The 23,856-nt window shown below is 50.2% G+C and overlaps 1 protein-coding gene across 5 annotated transcripts; it reads right to left on the reverse strand.

Moving 5' to 3' along the window:
- Positions 1-9,411: 9,411 nt before the first annotated feature.
- On the reverse strand, positions 9,412-23,300 carry CHMP7 (charged multivesicular body protein 7). Of its 5 annotated transcripts, none has more exons than XM_036889022.2 (10): positions 23,093-23,299; positions 20,744-20,915; positions 13,755-13,940; positions 13,508-13,641; positions 12,662-12,710; positions 12,294-12,413; positions 11,930-12,028; positions 11,708-11,768; positions 11,047-11,214; positions 9,412-9,907 (listed from the first exon to the last, which is right to left on the reverse strand). In XM_036889022.2, exons 1-10 carry the CDS (start codon positions 23,140-23,142, stop codon positions 9,750-9,752), a joined length of 1,197 nt encoding a protein of 398 aa, XP_036744917.1. In that variant the 5' UTR covers positions 23,143-23,299; the 3' UTR covers positions 9,412-9,749. The 5 variants fall into 5 exon arrangements, with proteins under 5 accessions (XP_036744917.1, XP_036744915.1, XP_036744916.1 ...); XM_036889020.2 differs by having other exon boundaries at positions 22,923-23,299; XM_036889021.2 differs by having other exon boundaries at positions 9,412-10,815; positions 22,923-23,299.
- Positions 23,301-23,856: the final 556 nt, after the last annotated feature.

Here is a 23,856-nt window from a genome sequence, read left to right on the forward strand (position 1 = left end):
ACCATATCCATTTTGATTTTTTCATCTATGAAATGCAGATCATAATAGTGCTGGCCCCAATGAGTCAATCAATGATGAATTAATCCATAATGAGATTAATCCATAAAGCACCCAGCATGTAAAGGCTAATGGAGTGGACCCCTGGGTGTCTCTGCTGTGCAGGTGAGGCATTTTGGGAGCTCCGACTCTGAAAGAGCCAGATTTAAGGCTCTCCTGACCTCCTCTGGCCCTGGACCCAGGGTCTGTGGCCACAAAATCACAGGTCCAGCTGTCAGCCCTAAGTCTTACCATCTTTTCTCCACCATCCAAAACAATGCGTAGTCAAAAGTGTCAAGGGCCCCTCCATCCTGCTTGCCCAACCTCTAGCCCATAGGGAAGGGAAGGATGTCACGATGCTAACTTGGTGTCTGTGGGACCTGGCTGAGCATGGTCCCCAACTGTCCAGCCTGGCTCCGGAGGCTCTCAGCCTGCTCCCACTGGATGCTGGGAAAGTTAATCCAGATGCAGATGTCTCTGAATGTGATTTCCACCCACCTCTCTGGTGCTCTAAGTCCACCAGCACCCACTGCAAAACCTCTTGCCATAGCATCTCGTGTGCTGGAGTCCTCTCCTCTCACTTCCTCAAAACCTACCTGCTTGCTGACTCACTCCCTCAAGGCCCCCAGGGGACTAGTTGGCTAACTGCCAACTAAACTGTATGTTGAGGAACCAAGAATTATGGCTTAGCCAAGTTAGCTTCAAGACTAGCTTCTGCAGTGCCATGCTATGTGGGCAGGGTGCCAGCAGCTGTCTGGGAACCATGCCCACTGGGCAGGGACACACTGTGGGGTGCTGGGATGCCTTTGGTCCAGATGGCTCTAATAGCATCATGAATCACAGCACCAGGTTCCTGAATTGTCTGTCACCTGTCCCTCACTCACACGGTGACTTTGGGAAACCGACTGCCCTTCTGATCCTCATCTCGGAACTCTGGCATCTGAGGCCAATTGGCCCTGAAGGTCTGACTATCAAGCCTTCCTGAGGTGGCTCCACCCCTCCGTGCAGCCTCCCCAGCCTCCTTCCCCATCACCACTGCCATCGTCTCCACTGCCACTCCCACTGCGACCGCCAACCAGCCACCCTCGTCACCACCACCACCATCACCACCATCATCACCACAACCACCATCATTACCACCACTACCATCACCACTGCAGCTATCACCCTAACCATCATTACTACCATCACCACCGGTCCCTGCCAATACTGTCATCACCATCCCCACCACCCCCATGACCGCCAACTCCATGTCCACCAAAAAAAAAAGGCAAAGCTATGAAACAGTGGCATTTCTTTGGAGTCCTACAGATTGCAGTCCAGGAACACAGATTTGGGAGGAAGGATGCTCCCAAGAGGGGAAAGAGCATAGGGTTTTTAAAGGAAAAAAGGGGAAATCTGAGGGGGCTTCCGTAAGTTGTTCTGAAAGAACTATGGTTGGGTCACCTGCAGGTCGCTTTACATAACTGGTTGCTAAGGCTGTTCACTAGGCAAAAAGTCCACTTTATTGGAGGCAGGAAATGTTTGTCCAGAATACAAAGTTTAACATAATTCTGAGAACAGTTGTCTCAGAAAAAAGGAGAGCATTGACCCTATTTCCTTATGGCTCCTGACTCTATTTTAGTTCATTCTCATTGTCAGTAGTCACTCCATTTTTGTCAATATACATATCCATCAGCACCGCCACCATTGCCACCACCAATGCCCAGGGGTAAACTCAGCTCACAGACCATTGTTCCCCCAGCAACAGAGGAAGAAAAGGCCTGGTGGGCAAAGCAAGTTCCTGGCCAAGTTATGAAGTTTGCTGTCAACGCCCCATCCACAGGCTGTGCCACCCTGTCCCCTTACACCCCAGACCCTCCCCTGCAAGTCACCTGTCTGCTCTCTCTGTCTTCAGTCATTCACCCCACAGTGGAAATTTAATGCAGTGTGTTGCCTCTCCAAGAATATGAAAAGCATAGGCTTTGGTTGTGGCATAAAAGACTTTGACTCCATTCAAGGAGTAAGGAATCAGAAAAGATATTTTTGTTTCAGAGCTCGATGCCTTGTCCAACAGGGCTCTGGGACAAGGGCTGCCCTGATGCCACAGGATGGGAAGAATTGTTTACAGCTGCAAAAGGGAAAACCCAGAGACATCCTGTGGTTATCAGACTCCAGAAACAGGACACCAAAGTGCCCCACAGATCCCACAAGGGTATCCCCCACACAGCAGAGGCAACCACAACCTGCATCTCTTAGTTCCTCTGCTTCTAGCCTCCTGGGCTCCACACGCCAGGTCCATGGCTCCCCTCCTAACCTCCTGCTCCAGCAAGGGTGTGCAAGAGGTTAGGAGGCAGCCTTCTCCAGGGACAATGCCCTCTCAACAGGGACCCTCCTCCAGGCTCACTGCCGTCTCACCCTCTAGACCAGGGCAGCTGGGTACAGGACGGACACCTCTACAGGAGGCACAGCAGCCTTTTCTTCAGGCAGCTCGCGTCCCTGCAGCAGGACACCAGCTCACTGCTGAAGATGACTGTCCCCCCCACAGCAGAGGACCTGGGGCAACAGCCCCAGTTCAGAAGTGAGACAAAAGCCTGGTGGAACTCCCTGTTAAATGCATACACCACAGGATTGAGGGCTGTGAGCCCGGGCACACCACCCAAAGATGCTGAAGGTGTCTGCCTCCCTGACACAGGTGGGGCCAGGCCTGGCAGCAGGGCAGGAGGGCATCAAGCAGTTGAGAATGAAGAGTAGAGGCCCGCAGCACACAAAGTCCCCCATGATGATAAATAAGGTCTTAGCACCTTGGTCTCTTTGCAGAAAGTGCTGGGGGTGGGTCAGGACAGATGCTGATGAAGGCTCCATGGGTGCCCTACAGCCAGGGGCACCCAGCAGCTCCAGCACAGAACTGCAGATGGGATGGTGGATGCGACTATCAGTGATGTGCATAAGAAGCTGGCCAATGAGGAGGCCAGCACACAGGCGTGGCTGAGGCTAGGGCTGCATCTGTGAACCCAGACAGGGGACTCTGTACTGTTGGGCTGGGCTTCGCCCTGTGCCACCTGCCCCCTGTGCCACCTGTCCCCCGTGCCTGATGCCAGAGCAGCGGGACAGGGATGAAAGAAATGAGAACTGGCAGCAACCAGGCCATGGGAATGGCCCCCAGAGCAGCCCTGGGGCTCAGGTGCTGCTGGGAGTAGAAGGGGCTGGCGGTAGCCAGACGGTGCTCCAGGCTGATGAGGCACAGGAGCAGGAGGGTGGAGACAGAGGACCACATGATGTCAAAGGCCACCCAGGTGTCACAAAGAACCCCAAAGGGCCCCTAGCCTGCTTCATGGGCTGTCACTTTCCAAGGCACCACCAGCAGAGCCACCAGGAGATCCAAGACTACCGGGAAGAAACTGAGGCCCCTGGGGCCTTGGGAACGCAGGACGGAAGCACACAGTAAGACACTTCTCAGCAGGTGCAGGTGACAGGTGACATGCATGCAGAGGAGCCAGGGGCAAGGGCCAGGCGGTGAAGTTAGGATGGAGGCACCAGTCTGCTCCCTAAAAAGCCCTCTGCCTTCCTGCAGGGTCCTCCTCCCTGTGCCAGCGGTGCCCCTGGCAGGATCCCACTGCTGGAGGAGACGGCAGGTCCCCGCACAGCAGAGGGAATATGGTGTCCCAGATTTTATCCAGGAGCAGGAGGCTTCCGTCAGTGCCTCCCCGGCCTCTCCCAGCGTCAGAAGAAGGCGCCAGAAGGGGCCCCAAGCAGTGGCTCAGGGCCCAGCGTCTGCGCCTGGACGTGTGTGGGCACACGGAGAGCCTGGGCGGGCACACATAGGCTGGAGAAGGCGTGGGGAGAGCGGGGATCTGAAGGTGGGCGCACCTTCTGTCCTGCCTGCTGCCTGTCACCGAGGAGCCATCCAGAGACTCTACCCCGACGGCTCCCACGCCTGGCACCCTGGGCTCGCCCCTGTGGAAAGCCCTGTGGCCCGGCTTCCACCACCCGCCCCTCTGCTTCCCCAAGTCCTTCACTTCCTTCCCTCAGGGCGCCTGGAAAGCCGCCCGCGGGACCCTGAGTGGGCTGTCGCTAGGGTGAGACCTCCCGCTCGTCAGAGCCCCTGGGGAACCTCGCACCCCCTCCGAGTCCCCTCCCTCTGTCCCCCAGCCTCCCGTGTGGTGGGCAGAGTTAGGGCCCGCAGCCAACTCTGAACCTGACTCCAGCCTGGCAGCCTTCCCTTCTAGAAGGATCACCTCTTCCCTCAACACACGGCCTCTCTCTGGAGGCGGAAGGATCAGAAGAAATGTGCTCCTGCTACAGTGGTGTTTTTGAGGCCAGGAGGAGTTTGGGGGAGCCTGAGGCCAGAGAGGCCTGTCTGCAGAGTTAGTGGCCGAGAATTAGCAGGTGGCAGTAAAGAGAGGCGCCGGTTCCCCTGCGTCTTCACATTAGTGACCGAGATGATGCTAGCAGCTCCCTTCCAATCCTGGAAACCGGTAGAGACAGCTGAGATTTGGATCCCTTCTTTTAAGGGCCTGGTACCCAAGGAGCTCTAGTAAGTGCACACGGTAAACAGAAAAACAAAAACAAATTCAGTTTTGGAAGTTTCCTTTCCAGTCTTCTCAGAATCAAAGGGAATCATGCATATGAAACTGCAGAAAAGCTGCAGTCAGTTGACAAGAGGCAAGTATGTGTATGAGCTTCATCAATCTGCTGAGGTGATCAGAGTGACAGCCAACCCTTGCCCCAACTGGGAAGAATAGAAAAAGAGGAAAAGTAAAGGAAAAATGCAAAGTTAGATTCACCTGGCTAAAACCCCTTTGTGTTAGAAGGGGTTCTACACCCCATTCCACTGTGTGGGGATGTTGAGGAGGGACTCCCATGCCATCAAGCAATTCTGGGATACCAGCCAGGTGTCCCGTACTTAAACTCAGTTTACCCAGATGGCATCAGACCCCACAGGGTAAAGATGCAGTCCCACAGGCCTGACCCCCTACCCGACACTGTTTCAGAGGCCAGTCTCAAGTCCAGTGAATCTCAAATGTCAAATACCTGGGCTTCTGACCCACTGCTATAAATCAGAGGTTCCCATGACCCCATCTTTGGATTCCAATCATTTGCTCTGCTGCTCACAGAATTCAGGAAACCCATCTACTCACTAGCTACTGGTTTATTACCAAGGATATTAAAGGACACAAATCAATAGCCAGATGAAGACACATACAGGGCAAGGTCTGAACAAAGGCGCTTCTGTCCTTGTGGAGCTTGGGGCCTGGCATGGTGGCATGTGGAAGCGTTGTTTCCCCAGCCTGGAAACTCTCTGAAACCTGTCCTTCTGGGTTTTTACCGAGGTGTCATTGCAGAGGCATGATTGATTACATCACTGGCCAAGGGTGACTGCATTCAGTCTCCAGCCTCTCGGGATCTTCTGGAGGTCATGTGCATGGGCCTGTGGGTGGTAGGGGGAGGGAAGGGTGGAGTGGAAGTTCTAACCCTCTGATCACATGGTTGTTTCCTGGCAATCAGCCCCCTTCCATAGGTGCTTTCCAAAATCACTGCATGAACATAAATTCAGGTGTGGTTGAAAGGAATTTGTTATAAATTCCAAGGGTTTTAGGAGCTCTGTGCCAGAAGCAGGGATGAAGACCAATGTCTTATCACAAGTCACAATATCACAGTCATCCACTGGTAGCCATGGACAAATCATTTACCACTTCTAAGCCTCCGTTAACTTGTTTGTGAAACAGCAGTACCCATGTCATTGGAAGGATTAAATGTATTCAAAGAGCTTGGCACAGCCTGGCAGTCACGGAGATGCACACCCAGGCTTCCCCTCAAGGACCTGCTGCCCATCTGCAGGGAATGTGGCCGGCAACCAGCCGTCCAGCCGTCAGCTGTTCCTTCAGGGGCTGCCCTGGCCACAGAGCCACTCTACTGAGGTCACCCCCCTTCCAGGGGTCCCTGATAACTGAGGGAGGAGTTTGGGGATGGGCAACAGCCTGGTCATCTCTGCCTTGCTTTAAAATTCCCCACCAGAGTGGCCGAGACTTTCTGGGGCCTGCGTTGCAAACTGACTTCTTCCCCTCTCTACCTGCTTCCTCCCTTTCTCTTCCCAGATGGGGACTCCAAAGTCAGTGTCCAGGCCTGCTTCTGGAGAACCCAGCCCACAGCATGTCACATCCGGCAGACAGCAGGTACCCAATGAATGTCAGCTGTTGTTCGTGTTTGTTGTTGATGCATTAAAATAGGAGTTGGAGACTAAGATGGGGCATTCTGTCCCTGGCCCATCCCACCACGGCTCAGCAAATGCTTAGTGCTGCTCTAACCCTTCGTTGTGCTAACATCCTGGAATTACCCTTGTTATGCTCTGAATGTTTGTGACCCCAAAATTCATATGCCAAAATCCCAAGCCCCGGTGTAATGATATTAGGAGGCGGGGCCTTTGGGAGGTAATCAGGTAGTAAGAGTGGAGCCCTCACGAATGGGATTAGCACCCTCATGAGACACGAGACAGCCTCTAAGCAGCCGTCTGCAACCCAGATGAGGACTCTCACCAGAATAAGACCGTGCTAGCACTCCGATCTCAGACTGCCAGCTTCCAGAACTGCAAGAAATAATTGTCTGTTATTTATAAGCTACCCAGTATGTGGTATTTTGTTATCGTAGCCCAAATCAACCAAGACACTCTTTCTCTGGCTTTGAAGTACCTGGAAGGCAGGGACCCTGTCTAAAACTTCTTTCTTCCACTGATTTATTAGCTCCTACACAATAGGCACACTCATTTGGATCTGTTAATCTTTCACTTTCCTGGGTTGAGAACTCCACCATGTTAGTTTTGAATAGTTAAATTCTCTTCCAACATGTATAATTTGGAATACAACACAAAATATTTATAATATATAAATATATATTTGTATAAAATAAAGTTCCTATTATCCTAGGCTAGCCTATTATGTGGCAACCCAGTAAGCCAGCCTCCATTGTACCATGCAGAGGGATAGAAATCCACTCGCTGAAGTCTGATCCGTGCTGCAGTTCATGATGTGCTCTGGGGGGTACTGAGTCCCCTAATCACATCACTGGTTATCTTTTGAGGGTCCTAAGGAAGTGGTATGCAGCCCATGGCTGGGATGTTTTCCTGCACAACGGATGCACTTGCTACAAAATGCAAGCCAAAAAGGTTCAGTGTGAAGACTGTGCTTACTTTCCCTAAAAGCTGGAAACTGGCCGGCTGGTATCCCAAGAGGCAGTTTTTGACCCATAGAAGCCTGTAATTGCAGCACCGAGGACCAGAGGGAGCTGCTCAGCCAACCCAAATCACTGACGCACACCATCCACCGACCACCGCAAACACTGTCGGAGTGGTGTGGTTTTGAGAGTCCGCTTTAAAGAGCAGCCCGTTGTAACAGAGAATACCGGGCCAGAAGCCAGCAAACCGGAATTCCCCTGCCGGCACCGTGACCTCGGGCAATCAGTGTTCTCATCTGTAAAACGGAGGCTTTGCCTCTGCTTGCTGAGGCTCCTCCAGTTCTCAGCTTCGGGGCGCCAGTGATTGTGTTTTGTGTGTATGCAGGGCGAGAGAAGAAACCACACTTTTGCCAAAGAGTAGCTGCAACTTGAATAAATGTAAGACATTGGTGGAGAAATCATAAAATGCTTCAAAAGAGAAGAGGGATCCTATGCTGCCCCGACAGACGTCACTGGGTTCCTTGTGAGTCGGCAGCTCTCTCAGCGGCCTCGCTTGTCTAACGGCTTCGGCAGCTCTCACCTTCCGATTGCCTCGATTCCATTGCCAGCCGACCGAACCAGAGTATCAAGACCTCTTCCGGGGGTCCGCCCAGCCCTGGACTCAGCCCCCGGGCAGACGGTGATGAAGCAGTGCAGCTAGCCCGCCCCCGACCCTCAGTGACCACCTCAGGGCCCATGCAGGTCCCAGGGATCTGCGGAGGCGCCCCTTTCGGGGAGGCCCGGGAGATTCTGAGGCCGAGCTTTCCGCACTTCCTCCCCTCTCCCCAAGCGCACACCCTTCCTCTCCCCCCAGCCCTGCCCCCCACACACCTCACGCTGCATCGCTGTCTCCAGCCCGCAGTGACTGAGACTCTGCAGCCACTTGTCCAGGCTTGGAGTTGTGGCTTCCGTCACGGGGCAGCAGGAACTTGAGAAGGGAGAAGCTGACCGTATGGAAGGACACTAGGACTATCAGTTTCAGGATTCTTGGCTGCTTACCTTGTAGCTGAGAAAGGAGAGGGGTCTTTCCAAAGCCATCCAACTAGTGGAGAAATCATAAAATGCTTCAATTAGGAACCCGGTTTCCTAATTCCACCAGAACCAGCCTCTCTACCTGATATGCTGCATTTTCTCACTACTTGATCTCAGTGGAATCATGGATGCTACTTTAAAACTTGTAGATTGCTTTACAAAATTTGAATCCCCAAGGAAACAATCCAGGGAAATGAGAGCTTAGCTGACATTACTTCAGTGAAGCCCCCCTGGGCCTGCCAACTTGGAGTTCATCCCCTAAATACCCTTCACTCTTTAGCCTTATCCTGGAGGGTACGCCACTTTCAACAGGACAGTATATGAGCCCGTTCATCTGGGTCTGATGTGCTGCCACGTGTAAAACTCACCAGTTCCCTTAAACCAAGTCCATTCCTTCAGGACGGCTTCCTGACGCAAGACAGCCCCATGGGGGCCGCACAGTGAACACGTGCCACCCGACGGCCCTCCGGATTCTCACTCTGTCCAAGCCAGACTCAGCCTCTCCTTTGAATTTCCTGTAGCACAGCAAGGAACCGGGCCGAAACATTTAAAGGTGGTCTCTTTAGCAGCCCAGGCCAGCAAGAGAAAGAGTAACAGGACACCAGCTAAGAGGCTCACCAAGTCCAGGGCACTTATTCAGCTGGGGTTCCCTACACACCCCTCAGAGAACCTGACCTACTGAACCCGTTTCCACTCTGGGCTTGCTCCCAACTCCTCTCGCTGGCTTAGCCGGGGCTGCAGGCCGAGCGCTGCGGCAGACTGTTCTCAGCCTGTTCTCAGCCTGCGCTGGCCGCGGGCCCAGCTCCACACGGTGTGGTAAGCACCGGGCATGTAGCCGGCACTGGGTAAATACTGGTGCCGGACTGAAACATGCAAGGATCCCACAGGCAGAGGAAGGTGGGTTATTTATAGAGAACAGGCAATGGAAAAGAACAAGACGACATATGCTCTGAGAGCCAAGGCGGCCATTGGAAAAACACCCTCCCCAGAACGGCGCTGGTGCGCGAGCGCTCACACCGAGCAGCGTTCCTGCGGCTGGGGACTCACACTATGAAGTTACACAGCCTCCAGTGGCCTTCGGTGAGAGAACCCACACGTGCAAGTTGTGGGGGTGGGGGTGGGGCAACACGGGGGGGCAAGAAACTGTACACAATCTTAAGAGTCAAGAACCAGCATTCGTGTTTTTTTCTTTTAATTATTTACCAGATAAAAAAGAAAAAATAGTGATTGTTTCTCTTCACCCCCAACATGTCAATTTACCAAGGTCAAGTAGGAGAGAAATTTGTTGAACAGTGATCCGTGCTCCTGGCCTGGAGCAAATTCTTGCCGTCTGCTCCACAGCACCTCAAGCAGGAGGGCCAGGGCGAAGGGCGCCAGGCAGGAACACCTGTTCGGCGGCAGCAGAGTGGCAGTGCGGCTGTCATCTCCCTTCTCCGTTTCCAGAGCATTCAGACCGTCTCCCGTCTGCCCCCTGCACCATCCTCCCCAACTCTTCAAAGGAGGAAGAGGGAACTCTGGGAAGCGGGGGCAGGCGCAGAGCAGGGCCGGGGAAGCACACAGCAGGCATGACGGAGGCCACAATCTTCTGCTTCTATTGCACATCCTGGCTCAGATGCCCCGCCCCGAGCAGTGGGCTCCAAAGTAAGTGCTTCTGAAATTCAAACAAAGAACCTGTTGGGTGCCAGGCTCAAGGGGAGGTGTGTTGTTGTGTGGCTGGTTCTGACACGTTTACATTACTCCGTGGAGGGGGCCAGGCGGAGATGTGCACATGGGGTTTGGACACTTGGGGCCCCGCAGCCACCTGGGCTTCTCCCCATCAAGTTCAAAGACCAAGAATAACCCTTTCTCCAGTCAGCATTCTCTTTCTCTGCATGAAATGGAAGAGACACCGCATCCTCCAACTGTCATGGCGCTGAGCCCTGTGGGGATAACATCTCTTTTGGAACACCTGGAGAATGTGACAAATGACCCCCGAGAAAAATTGTTTACACTGTATGTATCTCCATAAAGCGGCAGCTGTGTGGTTCTCGTTCTTCTCAGTACCACTGGAGACAGAGGAAAACCGGAACAAGTCGTTCAGCTGACCTCAGAGTCGGTTCCTCTACAACACAGTGGACATGGGGGGAGAGGACACTGTTTGATTTGGCAAATTTTCCACCTTTGTTGGCTGGAACAAAGCTGGTGGGTGAAGACAAACCTAACTGAGCCAATGGCAAGAACTGCAGGCTATGAGAGACGACAGGTCACACACAGAACTGGACAAACGGTGGCACTAAAGGTGAGAAGGCAGGTCCACGGCACCGGCTGGGAGCAGGCCTTGGGAGCACGCCTCCCGGAATCCTATTGTCCTGTAGTAAGTGGCTGTATCCAGATAAATCAGAGTAGTTCTCCTTCCTCCTCATCCCCAACAAATTCTGAGAGCTTCTCATTTAAATAACTATGTACACACACAAGTTTAGTCTCTCTTTCACATGAGGGTCCTTCCCTCGAGGGTCCTATGATGGCTTTAGAGTGTCGGTTCCAACTGCCTTTTTGGAGATTTACTGCTTGGGACCAAACCTGCAAGAAGAGATGACTGAATACTACCCTGGGCAGATCTGTTGGATGGAAGCACCCTGCCATTTAAGGGACTGAGTCTTAACATAAGTAATGAGCCCATGACTCCCCTTCTGCGCTTTGGTGCCCTGGCAAATGGGAAACCTGGGCTGGGACTTAGCAGCCCTGTGCCTGGCCACTGTCAGCCGGGGGGGCCCCATGCCCACCAGCATCCCTGGGAATACAGCTCCATACCTCCCTCTGATAAAGACAGTTTTTCAAGTTCAGCTTCAAGTTCGGCATCTGAGACCCTGTGGCCAGACACTTCATCGGTATGATGCCTCTCAGGCAGGTCCAGGGGTTCTTTGGTGGTGTCCTGAAGAAGGATGTCCAATTCCTTCTCCAGCTCCTCACTGTCAAAATCTGGAAGGAAGAGACGGCCTGAGGACATATCGTATCAAACCGAGGGGGAAATGCATCAATGAGTCCAGGGCTGAAGACAGCAAAGCCAGCTCCTGTTCACGGAAGTCCCCCAGCCTCCTCGCGGGTTAAAAAAATCTTGAGTTGGGAGGCAGAGGGGTTCTTCAAGCAAATACTCCTTTTCTATACGAGAGCTAAGCCATTAAGGAGGTATATTTTGCTAACATCAGGGGACTAAGCCTGCATCTCCTGACCCCTGAAGAAGGATCTTCTAGCCAAGTGCCCAGCAAGTGAGAACGCTGGAGCACAGACGGGTCACTAATACAGCCTGTCACGGAGGAAATGGCAGTTCCTTCTAACTACGCCCATGGATCAGCCCAGAGAGAGGCCTGGCACTGGGGAGAGCACGCCCCTCATCCAGCCATCAGAGCCCAAGAGGCCAAGTCTCCTCTGGACAGGCAGGCAGGCAGGCAGGAAGCGACACCTGTCAACTCACCTAAGCCATTGGCTACCCCGCCAGCCAGAGTCTGAGAAACTTCGTCCTGGGTGTCACACAGCTGTAAGACAAAAGCACAAGGCCCCGAACTCTGAACGGTGCCTCTGGGGAAGCTTCCTCACAGTCATCGGGTAAAGAGTCTAGTTTGGGAAAAGAGGAAGGACAAGTCCCGCAGTGCTCCGCGCCTCCTTCGTGAGTGTCCCGCCATGGCCCCTCCCGTACCTCCTGGATCTGATCCACAAGGCTCTCCGCCTTCTCCACGGTGACATCCTTCATGGAGAGCCTGAGCGCTCCTACGCCCGCCTGGTAGGCATTGAAAACCTGAAGAGAAAGCAAGTTATCAGCACAGGTGAAGAACACCGGGCAAAATGCACACACTATTGTTTCATTTCCAAAGAGCAAATGTGGGTTTTTTTAATTCATCCCATGTCCACTGAGGGCAGAACTTCCCAACAGGAGAGGCAAATGCAATCCCAACCGTATTGTGAAAGAACCCAGGCCTCATCTGAACAGCAAAGCCCCAGTGCAGGAGAGAAGTGTGTGCCGGAGGGACCAGCCGAGCACTGGAGCAGAGGGCGACAGCTACCATCTGGTCCGTCTGCGAGGCATAGATCCGGTCCAGGATGCCTTGCACAGTGTCCAGCTTGGCATGCAGGGCCTCAATGCGCTTCTCCGTCCGTTGCTTGGCCTTGAGGGACCTCAGCGCCTGGGGTGGGAGGGAGATGTGGTCAGGCTCAGATGGGGCAGGCCAAAGGGCCTGAGGCAAGAGCCCTTCCCAGATGGTAGGACCATGCCAGGCCTCTTTCCTTCTCGTTTGTAAAGGAAGCTGTGGTGCCAGGGCCACCTGCAGGCTGGTCCCCATGATTCCCAGCTCCTCTCTGAACTGCTGGGGCACTTCTCACTGCCAGCCCTGGGCACAGGTACACAGCTGGAAGGGAAAAAGGGAAAACTCACCAGCTGTTTCTTTCCTGCTCGGCATGCCCGGCGGGCCTCTTCTTTACACCTGTCAAACAGAGGGACAGATCACAGTGACTGCCCCACAGCAGGGTCCTGAAGAGTCCCCAACAGTAGCACTTGGTTAAGGTGCTTTTGAGACTGAAGATCAAATCCATTGCATCCAAGGGTGAGAAGGGTGCCTGAGAGCCCACAGCCGAACTCCTGCAGTGAGCTGAGATGTAAGCCGGGGCCTTGCGGCAAACTCACCGGGAAAAGCTGTTCCCACCCACAGGGAGAGAGGACCTGCCCACAGGCACTTTACGACAGACTCCTGTCTGGGGAGCCAGGAGCCAGGAATCAATCCCTAAGACCAACAATGACCTTGGACAAGTCCCCGGGCCTTCTGACAATGGAGGGTTTCTCCCACTGTAAGATGGAGCAAACAAGTCCATTTTTAAGTCAAAGTCTGTATGTCCTACTTTTTGGAGAAGTGTTCATGTGCCTTGTATAGTCATCCAAAGGGAACAGGCGGAGTCCCCCCAAAAGCACCCCGGGAAAGCAGACTTGTCTTGTTCTCTACTGTATCCCCAAGTCCCTGAGACAAGGCTGGGCTCAGGAACACTGGTTAAATAGATACCAGTATGGAAGAGCATAAATAAATGGTGACAGTCATATCTCTGGGGAGGAATTAGATTCTTTTCTCCTTTGTGATATTCTGTGCTTCCACGATTGCTGCACTGAGCAATTAGTACTTTTATAATTAGTAAAACAGTAACCTTTTTTTTAAAGAGCCTACACACACCAAAGCTTTGCTGGCTGAGGGCCAGTGGGGGCGGGGGCGGGGTGCTGGTCAGGGGTCGTTACCTCTCTGCTTCCTGGGATAAGGACTCCACCTTGCGCGAGAGCAGCTGTTCACTCTGCATCAGCTGGTACACCCCAACATCGACGTCGTTGACAGGAGAGACTTTGGCATGTGGGCCCCGGGCGAACTTCACAATCTGAGAGACAGGGACAAATTGCTGCTGCCCCTACCAGAAATGCTGAGAACCCCCCCAGGCAGGACTGCTGGGAGCCTGTCAGTGATGCTCAGTAAGTCATTGGTGAGTCATACCTTTTCCCCATTCTGCTCGAGGACTGTGACTCTCTTCTCCTTCTGCAGCTGCAGTAACACCAGGTAGAAGGTCCTCTCATCCGGACAGGAGCCTCCGCAGAGGGTGCTCAGCTCCGACAGGGCCACCACAGGGTGGGAGGACAGTGGGGAGTTCTGGTACAGACGATACACCTCCTCAGCCTTCTCCTGCGGGGACGGCAAAATGTGCTTACAAGCACTGACCACAGCCCATGGAACCTAGTGAGCCCAGGTCCTGTGCTTCCAAACCACAATCACATAAGGCAGGAGCGGATCCCTGAGCACGTCTTCCCTAAAGCAGAGGCTTTGGGAAGGGGAAAGGGATTTGTGTGTTTTCACACCCTGCAGGAAGTTTGGTGAGTAAGGATGAAGGGAGGTGCATGATATCCTGGGAGCTGGCTCTGCTTGCACTCCCTCCTGGGACTTCATGTTTCTGCGTGTCCTGGCCCATGGTTCCCCAAGGGAAGAACGAGTTGGTGCAGTGCGGTGGAATGGCCATAGACGAGAGCAGTGGCCTGGTTTTCAGCCCAGCCTGAGAGACCCTGGGCTAGTCAGTCTCCCTGGTCCTTGGTGTCCCTCTTACAGACTGAAGAAGGCACATGAGATGACCTCTGATTCCCTTCTCAAAGAAAATATTTTTAAAAATCTGATTAACCTTGAAGTACAGGATACCCCTAATCAAGACGAGAAATTTGGTAGCCATAAAGGAAAATGAGAGATCTGACTATAGAAATATGAAAACTTCTCTGTGGTAAAAGACATCATAAATAAAATGAAAAGCAAACAAGAGACTGGGAAACAATCCTTACATCCTAAATACTAAACATATTATACATATCTCTCTCTCTAAAACACAAAGAGCTCCTATAAACTAATACAAGAGGTTAACAATCCAATATAAAAACAGGCAAAGAATATCAACAGGCAATTCATAGAAGGTGACAGCATAGCCAGCATACAGGCGAAAAGATGCTCAAGTCACAAATCGGAAGTTATCGTTTTTGTTCATCAAATTGTCAAAATTTAAAAGACTGACATTATGCAGTGCCAGCAAGCATGTGGGAAGTCTGGACATTTTAATGTAGTCTTGATGAAAGTCTAAATAAGTACAAACTTTTGAAAAGTAATTTGGCAATATCTATAAAAATTTAGAATGTACATATGCATTTCTATAAATCAATTCCATAAAAATAAAATTTGAAGTACACTGATATATATACAAGATGTACAAAGAAGTATTTTTTTTGTAATAGAAAGAAATTGGAATGACAAATGTCTATGTGGCAATGATTGCATGAATTGTAGCTTACCTATGGAGCATTATGCAGCCATCCAAAAGAATGACATAGACCTATATTATGTAGGGTACAGAGGATATGTTCATGACATATTAAAATGTAAAGAAAAACAAGCAGGCTACAGAACAACAGGTAAAATAAGACTCCATTTCAGGGAAAAAATGGAGTGTGTGTTTATACATATCTATGTAAGTATGTGTATATTCATTTCTTTATTCATTAAATATTTACTGATTCTCTACTATGTACCAGGCACAATTCCCAAGGCCCTAGGGCCCACAGAACTTCTCTCTTCTGGTAGAAGAGACAGATAATAAAAAGCACTAAATGCTAATAAGAAAATAAAAGGAAAGCAATATAATAGTGTGGGACAAGGTTAATGGAAAGCAATGTAATAGTGTAGGACAAGGTTAATAAGCAAAGATGTTTGTAAACACATACACCATACACAATTGGGAAGGGAACATATCCACAGACAGAAATGGGATGAACACAAAGAAAACTTTCTTTTTCTTTGTATAATATTTTTTTTAAATAGCAAAATCTTCAGGCAATTTTTACTTTCTGGGTTTTTTTTTTCAAATAAAAAGTTACTGGAAGTTTTCTGTGTCTAGACTTGGGAAAATCAATTTACCTCAGAAGTAGGCTTTGTTTTGTAAAAAAAAAAAAACAAGTCTCCATCCCAGCAGAAAACAGTGACATTACCACATATTTGAAAACAGATGTCACCAAATGAGATTAAGTGTTCAGTGTTCTGTTTAGTGACACAAACTGGACATAAATGTCACAATACTATGCTCCTGCAGAGCTAGATGCTTTATAGGCAGACCTCAGAGATATTGTGGGGCCAGATCACCATAATAAAGAATATATCACAATAAAGCAAGACAAATGAGTGTTTTGGTTTCCCAGTCCATATAAAAGTTATGTTTACATTATACTGCAGTCTATTAAGTAAGTGTGCACTAGCATTATGTCTACAAAATCAATGTACAAACCTTAGTTAAAAAATACCTGATTACTAAAAAAGGCTAACCATCATCTGAGCTTCCGGCAAGTCATAACCTTTGGCTGGTGAAAGGTCTCCCCTCAATGCTGACGGTGGCTGACTGATCAGGGTGGTGACTGCTGAAGGTTGGGGTGGCTGTGGCAGTTTCTTAAAATAAGGCAACGATGTGGATGTTTTATTGCCTTGTCTAGCTTGGATTAACACATAGTCTACAGGCACACACTTGATCATCTACATTTGCTCTCTTACAACACTAAATTATGTTTTCTACCTTTATCTTGTATCTACCTACCACTTCAGCATTTTATTAAAAATAATAATAATAAAGAGAGAAATGTGGTATTCACATATAAATCAAGTATAAAAATCAAATGAGTATTCATATTTGAACTGCCTGTTTATAGTTCATAATGTATGAGCAAAACCAAAGGTTTCTGTGATGACTGCCCTTGTACTGTTCACCATGTAAGAACTTATTCACTATGTAAGAATTTGTTCTCCATGTAAGAACTTGTTTGTTATGCCTCAGAAGATTGGAGACTGACGAAAATTAGGCTTGGGGTGGATTAATGACTGTGCATTGAGCATTGACTCCCCTATACAGAATTTTATTGTTGTTAACAACCATTTGATCAATAAATATGAGAGATGCCCTCACAAAAAAAAAAAAAAAAGTATACACTTCCAATGGTAAAATAATAAGTAACTGGGATGTAATGAATATAGTCAAGATATTGTAACAGCTTGGTATGGTGATAGCTGGTACCTAGAATTGTCATGTATATAAATGTTGAATCACTATGTTGTACACCTGAAACTAATGTAATGTAATACTGTGTGTCAACTACCCTTCAATAAAAAAATAATTACCTACAAACAAAAACAAAAACAAAAACAAAACAAAACAAAAATAAGGCAACGATGAAGTCTGCTCCCTCAATTGACTCTATATTTCGCAAGTGGTTTCTCTGAAGCATGTGATGCTGTTTCGTAGCATTTTACCCACAGCAGAACTTCTTTCAAAATTAGAGTTCATCCCGTCAAACCCTGCTGCTGCTTCATCAGCAAAGTCTATGTAAGATGCTGAAGTCTTTGTTTTCGCTTCAACAGTCTTCACAGTATCTTCACCAGGCGCAGATTCCGCCTGAGGAAACCACTTTTCTTCGCTCATCCATAAGAAGTTAACTCCTCATTCGTTCAAGTATTATCATGGGGTCGCAGCAATTCAGTCACATCCTCAGGCTCCACTTCTAACTCTAGTTCTCTTGCTGTTTCTCCGGCTGCAGTTCCTTCCTCCACTCAAGCCGTAAACCCCTCAAGGTCATCATGAGCGTTGGAACTAACTTCTTCCAAACTCCTCTTTCATGTGGATATTTGGACTCCTTCCCACGAATTATGAGCATTTTTAACAGCATCTAGAATGGTGAATCCTTTCCAGGTTTTCCATTTGCGTTGCCCAGACCTATCAGAGGCATCACTGTCAACTGCAGCTGTAAGCCTAATGAAACATATTTCAATAACGGCACTTGAAAGCCAAAATCACTACTGCATCCTTGGGCTGCAGAACGATGTGTAGCAGGCACTGAAAACAACCTTCATCTCATTGTCCACTTCCATCGGAGCTCTTGGGTGACCAGGTGCGCTGTCAATGAGTACTCATATTGTGTAATACGAACCTCTTTTCAGAGCAGTAGGTCTCAACAGTGGGCTTAAAATATTCAGTAAACTGTGTTGGCAACAGATGTGCTGTCTCCCAGGCTTTGATGTTCCATTTATAGAGCCCAGGAGAGCAAACTTAGCATCATTCTTAAGGGCCCCAGGATTTTCAGAATGGTCAGTGAGCACTAGCTTCAACTTAAAGTCACCAGCTGCATTAGCCCCTAACTAGACAGTCAGCCTGTCCTTTGAAGCTTTACAGCCAGGCACTGACTTCTCTCTAGCTATGAAGTTCTAGACGGCATCTTCTTCCAACAGAAGGCTGTTCCATCTACAATGAAACTCTGTTGTTTAGTGTAGCACCTTCATTAATTTCCTTAACCAGATCATCTAAGTAACCTGCTGCTTCACCTGTACTTTTGTTACAGAGATGGCTTCTTCCCTTAAACCTCATGAACAACCTCTGCTAGCTTCAAACTCCCCTCGGCAGCTTCCTCCCCTCACTCAGCCTTCCCAGAGTTGAAGAGAGTCAGGGCCTACCTCTGGATTAGGCCTTGGCTTCAGGCAATATTGTGGCTGGTTTGATCTTCTTTCCAGACCACTCCAACCTTCTCCATGTCAGCAATAAAGTTGTCTCACTTTCTTATCATTGGTGTATTCACTGCAGTATCCCTTTCAATTTCCTTCAAGGGCTTTTCCTTTGCCTCACAACTTGGCCTACTGAGGCAAGAGGACTGGCTTTTGGCCTATTTCAGCTGTCAACCTGCCTTCCTTATTAAGCTTAATCATTCCTAGCTTCTGACTTAAAGTGAGAAACAGGAGGCGCCTCCTTTTACTTGAACACTAGAGGCCACTGTAGAGTTACCAACGGGCCTAGTTTCAATGTTCTGTCTCAGAGAGTACAGAGGCCCAGAGAGAGGGAGAGAGCTGGGGATGGCTGACTTGGTGGGGTGCTCAGAACACACAGTTACTAAGTTCACCACCTTTTATGGGCATGGTTTGTGGCACCTCAAAGTAAGTACAAGGATAACATCAAAGACCACTGATCACAGATTAGCACAACAAATGTAATAATAATGAGAAAGTTTAAATATTGAAAGAATCATCAAAATGTGATACAGAGACACCAAGCGAGCAAGTGTTGGAAAAACGGTGCTGACAGATTTGCTCAATGCAGAGTCACCACAAACCTTAAACTTGTAAAAACTGCAGTATCTGCAAAGTACAATAAATTGATGTATGCCTGTATTTTTTCCTACCTAAACAGGATTAGACTATATTGTGGTCAAAAATCATTACTGGTTCTTGGAAGATCTATGTAATTCCACTCCCACCCCATCTCTGCCCTTGCTCTCAAAACACTGTAAGGCTGAAACCCCATCTGTGGGGACAAACGGATCTGCCTCCCTTTGCTCCAGCTTGGAAACCACGTGCCTGCAAAGAGGAACAGAGCTTGGCCCAGAACCACCCAGTGGTTTCTGCGGGGCCCCGGCTGAGCCCTGGAGGTCAGAGCACCAGATGGAAGGATAACCACAAGGAGGGGGCAGGTGGAGTTGGGAAGGGGGCCTTCCCCCGATGAAAAGTGCGCTGCTCAGTCAAAAACCCTGGGAGACAGTGTGGTAGATTTTGGAGAATTCCTCCTCAGTCTGAGGTAGAGAGAGCTGGGGTTGGTCAGGCTTGGGAGAAACTGGAGCTTCTCTTGAGGGGGGCAATAGGGATTCTGGACTGACTGAAACTGGGTAGAAGTCTCCAGGACTAAGCAAGGGCCCTGAGGTTGTGCTCAGCCACCTTTGTAAACACACCCACACCCACACCCGCACCCACTCTGAAGAGCTGCTATAACCTGGTCTGAGGCAGCTTTGGTGGGGCTGACGCAGGTCTGCACTGGGCTAGTGTGTGGGAGGTGAGCAAGGGACGACAAAGTGTGGTTGAGGAGACGGACTGAGAGGCGACTAGGCAGGGGCCCTGGGCCACAGAGAAGTGATTCTACGATGGGAAAAACCAGGGTGGGTTTAGTGGGTTCAGAGGCTGCGGAAGAAGAGCAGGAAAGAGAGGGAAATGGAATATACAGATCAAGAGGCTAACGGATAGGACACAGGCACAAACAAGGTGGGGACAGACTCAAGAGCACATGTGGAATAAAGGAAGGACACTGAGCTTGGAAAGAAAGGCCCAGAAGAGGCTCACGGGAACACGGACAGGCAGAAAGCTGTGGCACGACTTAGACTTTCTCCGTGAAGCATCTGCAATGAGTTGCAAGGGGGCAGGGAGAGGATGAGAACACTGGGCTGTGGAATGGCGCTGACGGACTTCCTAGAGCTACAGACTGTGAAAGGGGCCCCAGGCTTGGTGACAGGGCTACTCTCCCCAGCAGGGATGACAGACCATGGGACTGCGCTAAGGTGGTGGATTTGCTGATCTCTCCGGTGTGGACGAGAGAGCTGCAAGGGCACCCAGGTATTGGGCAGGAAAGCGGTCAGCGTGAGCACAGGCTCCAGGCTGGGCAGGGGAGGCAGGCCAGGGGGAAGCTGACTGACAGGAGAGCGTGAAGTCGTTGGGCCCGGCGGCCTTGCCCATGGAAGTAAGGCCATCAGTGAGCTGGAAGGGGAAAGGGTCATAGCCAGAGAGGAGGGCATTTGAACCCAGTTTGCTGATTTAGGGGAAACACAAAGCTGAAAGTCACAAGATCCTCAGAAATCCAGAGCCATTCTTGTCAGAAAACTACAGATCGCAAAGCATTTTCTAAACTTTAGCTGATTACTAATCCCTACCAATATGGAAAACAATCAACCGTATGTTACTGATAATTCCTAGATGGAAGATTACCTTTGAAATGTACAAGACCAGCTAACAACTCAATAATGCTACAAAGTACAGTATAAAGGTCAGATAAACTCAGTTATCAACTCTGTCACCATATAAAGATTTTTCTACAGGGCCACACGAGGCTTGTGCAGGAGCCTGTCACCACACCAGATGACATGAGACCTCTGCCTTTGAGCACCCACCTTAAGCAGCTCCACAGCTACGAGCACCTCTTCTGCGGGAACCTTATTATCCCCCAGCATGTTGGAAAGAGTCCACTTGAGGGGCTTCAGCAGGAAGACGCCAACCCCCCAGGAGATCCAGCTGCTGTCTACACTGGCCATGAAGTCTGACTCCCGCTGCAGCTCCCCTCGACTGCAGGCAAAGAAAAGGGCACATAACAGGCTTAATGCAATGTCCTGTTCCTGGCCCCACCTCCCCCTACCCGAGAGAAATCTCGTCATCATCATCATAAACACATTATTAGGCACCTACTCTGTGCCAGGTACTATGAACAGCGCTGTTAATGCTCCAGCTCTCACAACTCTACAAGATAAAATGGTGTTTCCAGCATTTTCATTAATGAGAAAACTGATGTGAGAGAGGCCAATCTAAGGTATAATTTGGCTCCAAAACACAAGCTTTCCACTAAAACTACACAGGCACAAGAGGCTACAGGCCTATGTTGAGACTTCTTTTTACAATCAGAGCTCAAAATGATAGAGAAAAATAACAATAATGGATTACTGTCAAGTGCAAGACATAAGGAAATACACAAAGACGTTCACAGGAAGGGTTTTCTGCTGTTCCTAAGTTAAGGTGGAGATGACATAAGCATTTTACGGCACTGGAAATGAAGTAACTACATTAACTGAATGCTTGCCATGCACCAGTCACTACATGCTAAGGGCTCCATAAGGATATCTCCTTAAATCCTCACAATAAATCTAAGTACAATTATCATCAGCATTTTATAATTGGTCAAATTATGACTTAAAAAGGTGCACATAATTTTGTCCATAAGCACACAATTTAGCAAGTGGCATTGGCAGGATTCGAGCCAGGCCATCTGGCCATCAAGCAAAGCTGTCCACCACTATGTTCCCGTTTCCATGGAGAAATATCTCCTTCAGAAATTCTTCAGGTACCAGTCCCTGTCAAGCACCAGGAAGCATCAGTAAGGTGGCAGCAGTCAGGAGAGGAGAAACTGAAGTATTAAAGGTCTCCAGACAGGAAGAGATAGGGCATGGTTGTGCTGCAGTAAGGAAGCCCAAGGCTGTTCTTGTCTCTCACTGACTTCTTCTGCTATTGTCTCCCCTTGCGCCCCACTTCAGGCATGAACTAAAACTTTGTCCACAGTACACATTCTCAGAAAAGAGAGGTTCAAAAAGGGCTTGTCCCACCAATGTCAGCCAATGGAAAGGTACTGAGAAGGGAGACCTCTTAATCAGGAAGAGCAGCAAGCCAAAAGCAACATCTCAACGTTGATTTCTTCATTCGCTGAGGGGGGCATTATGTTATCCAGGCTCCTCTCAGTATGATATGTACAACACGGAGTGCAAATGATTTAGAATCAGAAAACCAGGGGTCCAGTCCTGGCATTACTTCTAATTAGCTGTGTAACCCCAAGTCAGCCACTTGACATCTCAGATGCTCAGTTTCCTTCTGTCTGCTGAGGATAATTCTACCAATTTGCCCACTGCTGAGGGAGTCAGATGAGATGGTGTGTGCAAAGTACCTGCATACTGTAAAGTACTGTCCATCTCTTAGACATCCATGTTACTGCCTCAGGAGTCTCCAAACCCTGCACCTGTCACACAAGTAATACCTACAGAACCTGCTCAGCGCACCAAGATATTCAGTAAAGCCCTCAACCTCCTTCATGTACTCTGCTCCAGCCTGTGTCAAGGACAAGCCACGACAGGCCAGACACCTGACCTGTGCTAAGCGCTTTTGGCAAGATCCTGACAGCCGTCTTCCCCACGACTGCTTACACTTACTTAGCTCTGACCTACTTAGTTCAATAAATCCTACCTCATAGACCTTCTGTTCCAGGGTACTTCAAATTTGGAAGCTCCTACGAAATAACTGCATAATGGGATTCCACTTCACACAAATCACTGTCACCTCCACCAGGCTGGCCTCTCTCTGTGCCTTCTGGATCTCATCTAACCGGACTATCCCGACTCACCAATTTCCCCCAGTCCGTGTCCCTCGTCCTCCAAACACCCCTAACCCTGCCTCCGTCTTTTCTTCTCCTGCGCCTATTGAACACACACAGACCCGCTCCTCTGGGCCAGACCCTGGGCTGGGCGCGGTGCGCTGTCAGAGCCGCCCGGCCCCTGCCCTCAGGGCGCCGCCCCGGCCCGGGCCCGCCCTCACCGTAGCAGGTCCTGCAGCACGGTGGCCAGCCCCAGCGGGACGCTGCCCTTGCGCTGAAAGGCCTCCTGCAAGTCCCGCAGACGCAGGCGCACCACCCCCTGGCGGCGGCTGTGGCTCAGCACCAGCGGCGCCCAGAAGCCCATCTTGCTGTCCCAGTCGGTGCTGTTCACCTCGCGACTCCTTTTGAAGGCGGAGAACAGGAAGGACATGCGCTCCTCATCCTCCTCCCACTCGGGGGGCAGCAGGCCTGCCGGGTCTCTCCCGGCCAGGGCCTCGGCCTCCCGCTCCGGGGACCACATCGGAACCCCAGCCGCGCCGAGGTACCGAACACAAGCCTGGTCCTGTTCCCCTTCCGCCCTAGTTCCCTCCCGGCTTCCGTTCCTTGATCACCTCCTCCTCTGTCCTTACGTCACCGCCGCCCGCCCCGTAAAATAAGTCCCGCGAGTCCTCATGACGCATGCGTCTCTCTGCCCTCTTTGAGCCAGGAGGCGGGACAACGGCCCTATTTTCGGAGAGACTCAGAGCGCTTGCGCCGACCCCGCCCCTAGCCGTCTTTGTGAGGAACGAGAGTCTCAGCGCTGCTCCTCCTCATGTATCACAGTCTGGGGGGCATTATAGACAGGCAAACGGTTATGTCGCTGAAAGTGGTGGTTTCAGAGTGGGACTGGAGAGGCCCGCCAAGGGGCGCCAGGACGCCTCGCGTGGGTCACCGTTTACCGCTCGTCCGCCAGCCGTACTTGCCTTCAGATGTTTCAACTCCGAGACAGCGTTCTTCTATGATGTTAGCTGATACACAGGACTCTTAGTCTCTCAAGCTCTGTGTATCCACTGATTGTGAAATACATAACCTCTTTAACCAGACACAACGGGTCCGCCTCTCTGAGTTTTAGCCACAGTCACACCAAGCACGGTTCAGCTAGGTACAAGTTTTATT

The sequence above is a fragment of the Manis pentadactyla genome, chromosome 1 (genome assembly GCF_030020395.1).
Source record: "Manis pentadactyla isolate mManPen7 chromosome 1, mManPen7.hap1, whole genome shotgun sequence".
Taxonomy (NCBI): domain Eukaryota; kingdom Metazoa; phylum Chordata; class Mammalia; order Pholidota; family Manidae; genus Manis; species Manis pentadactyla.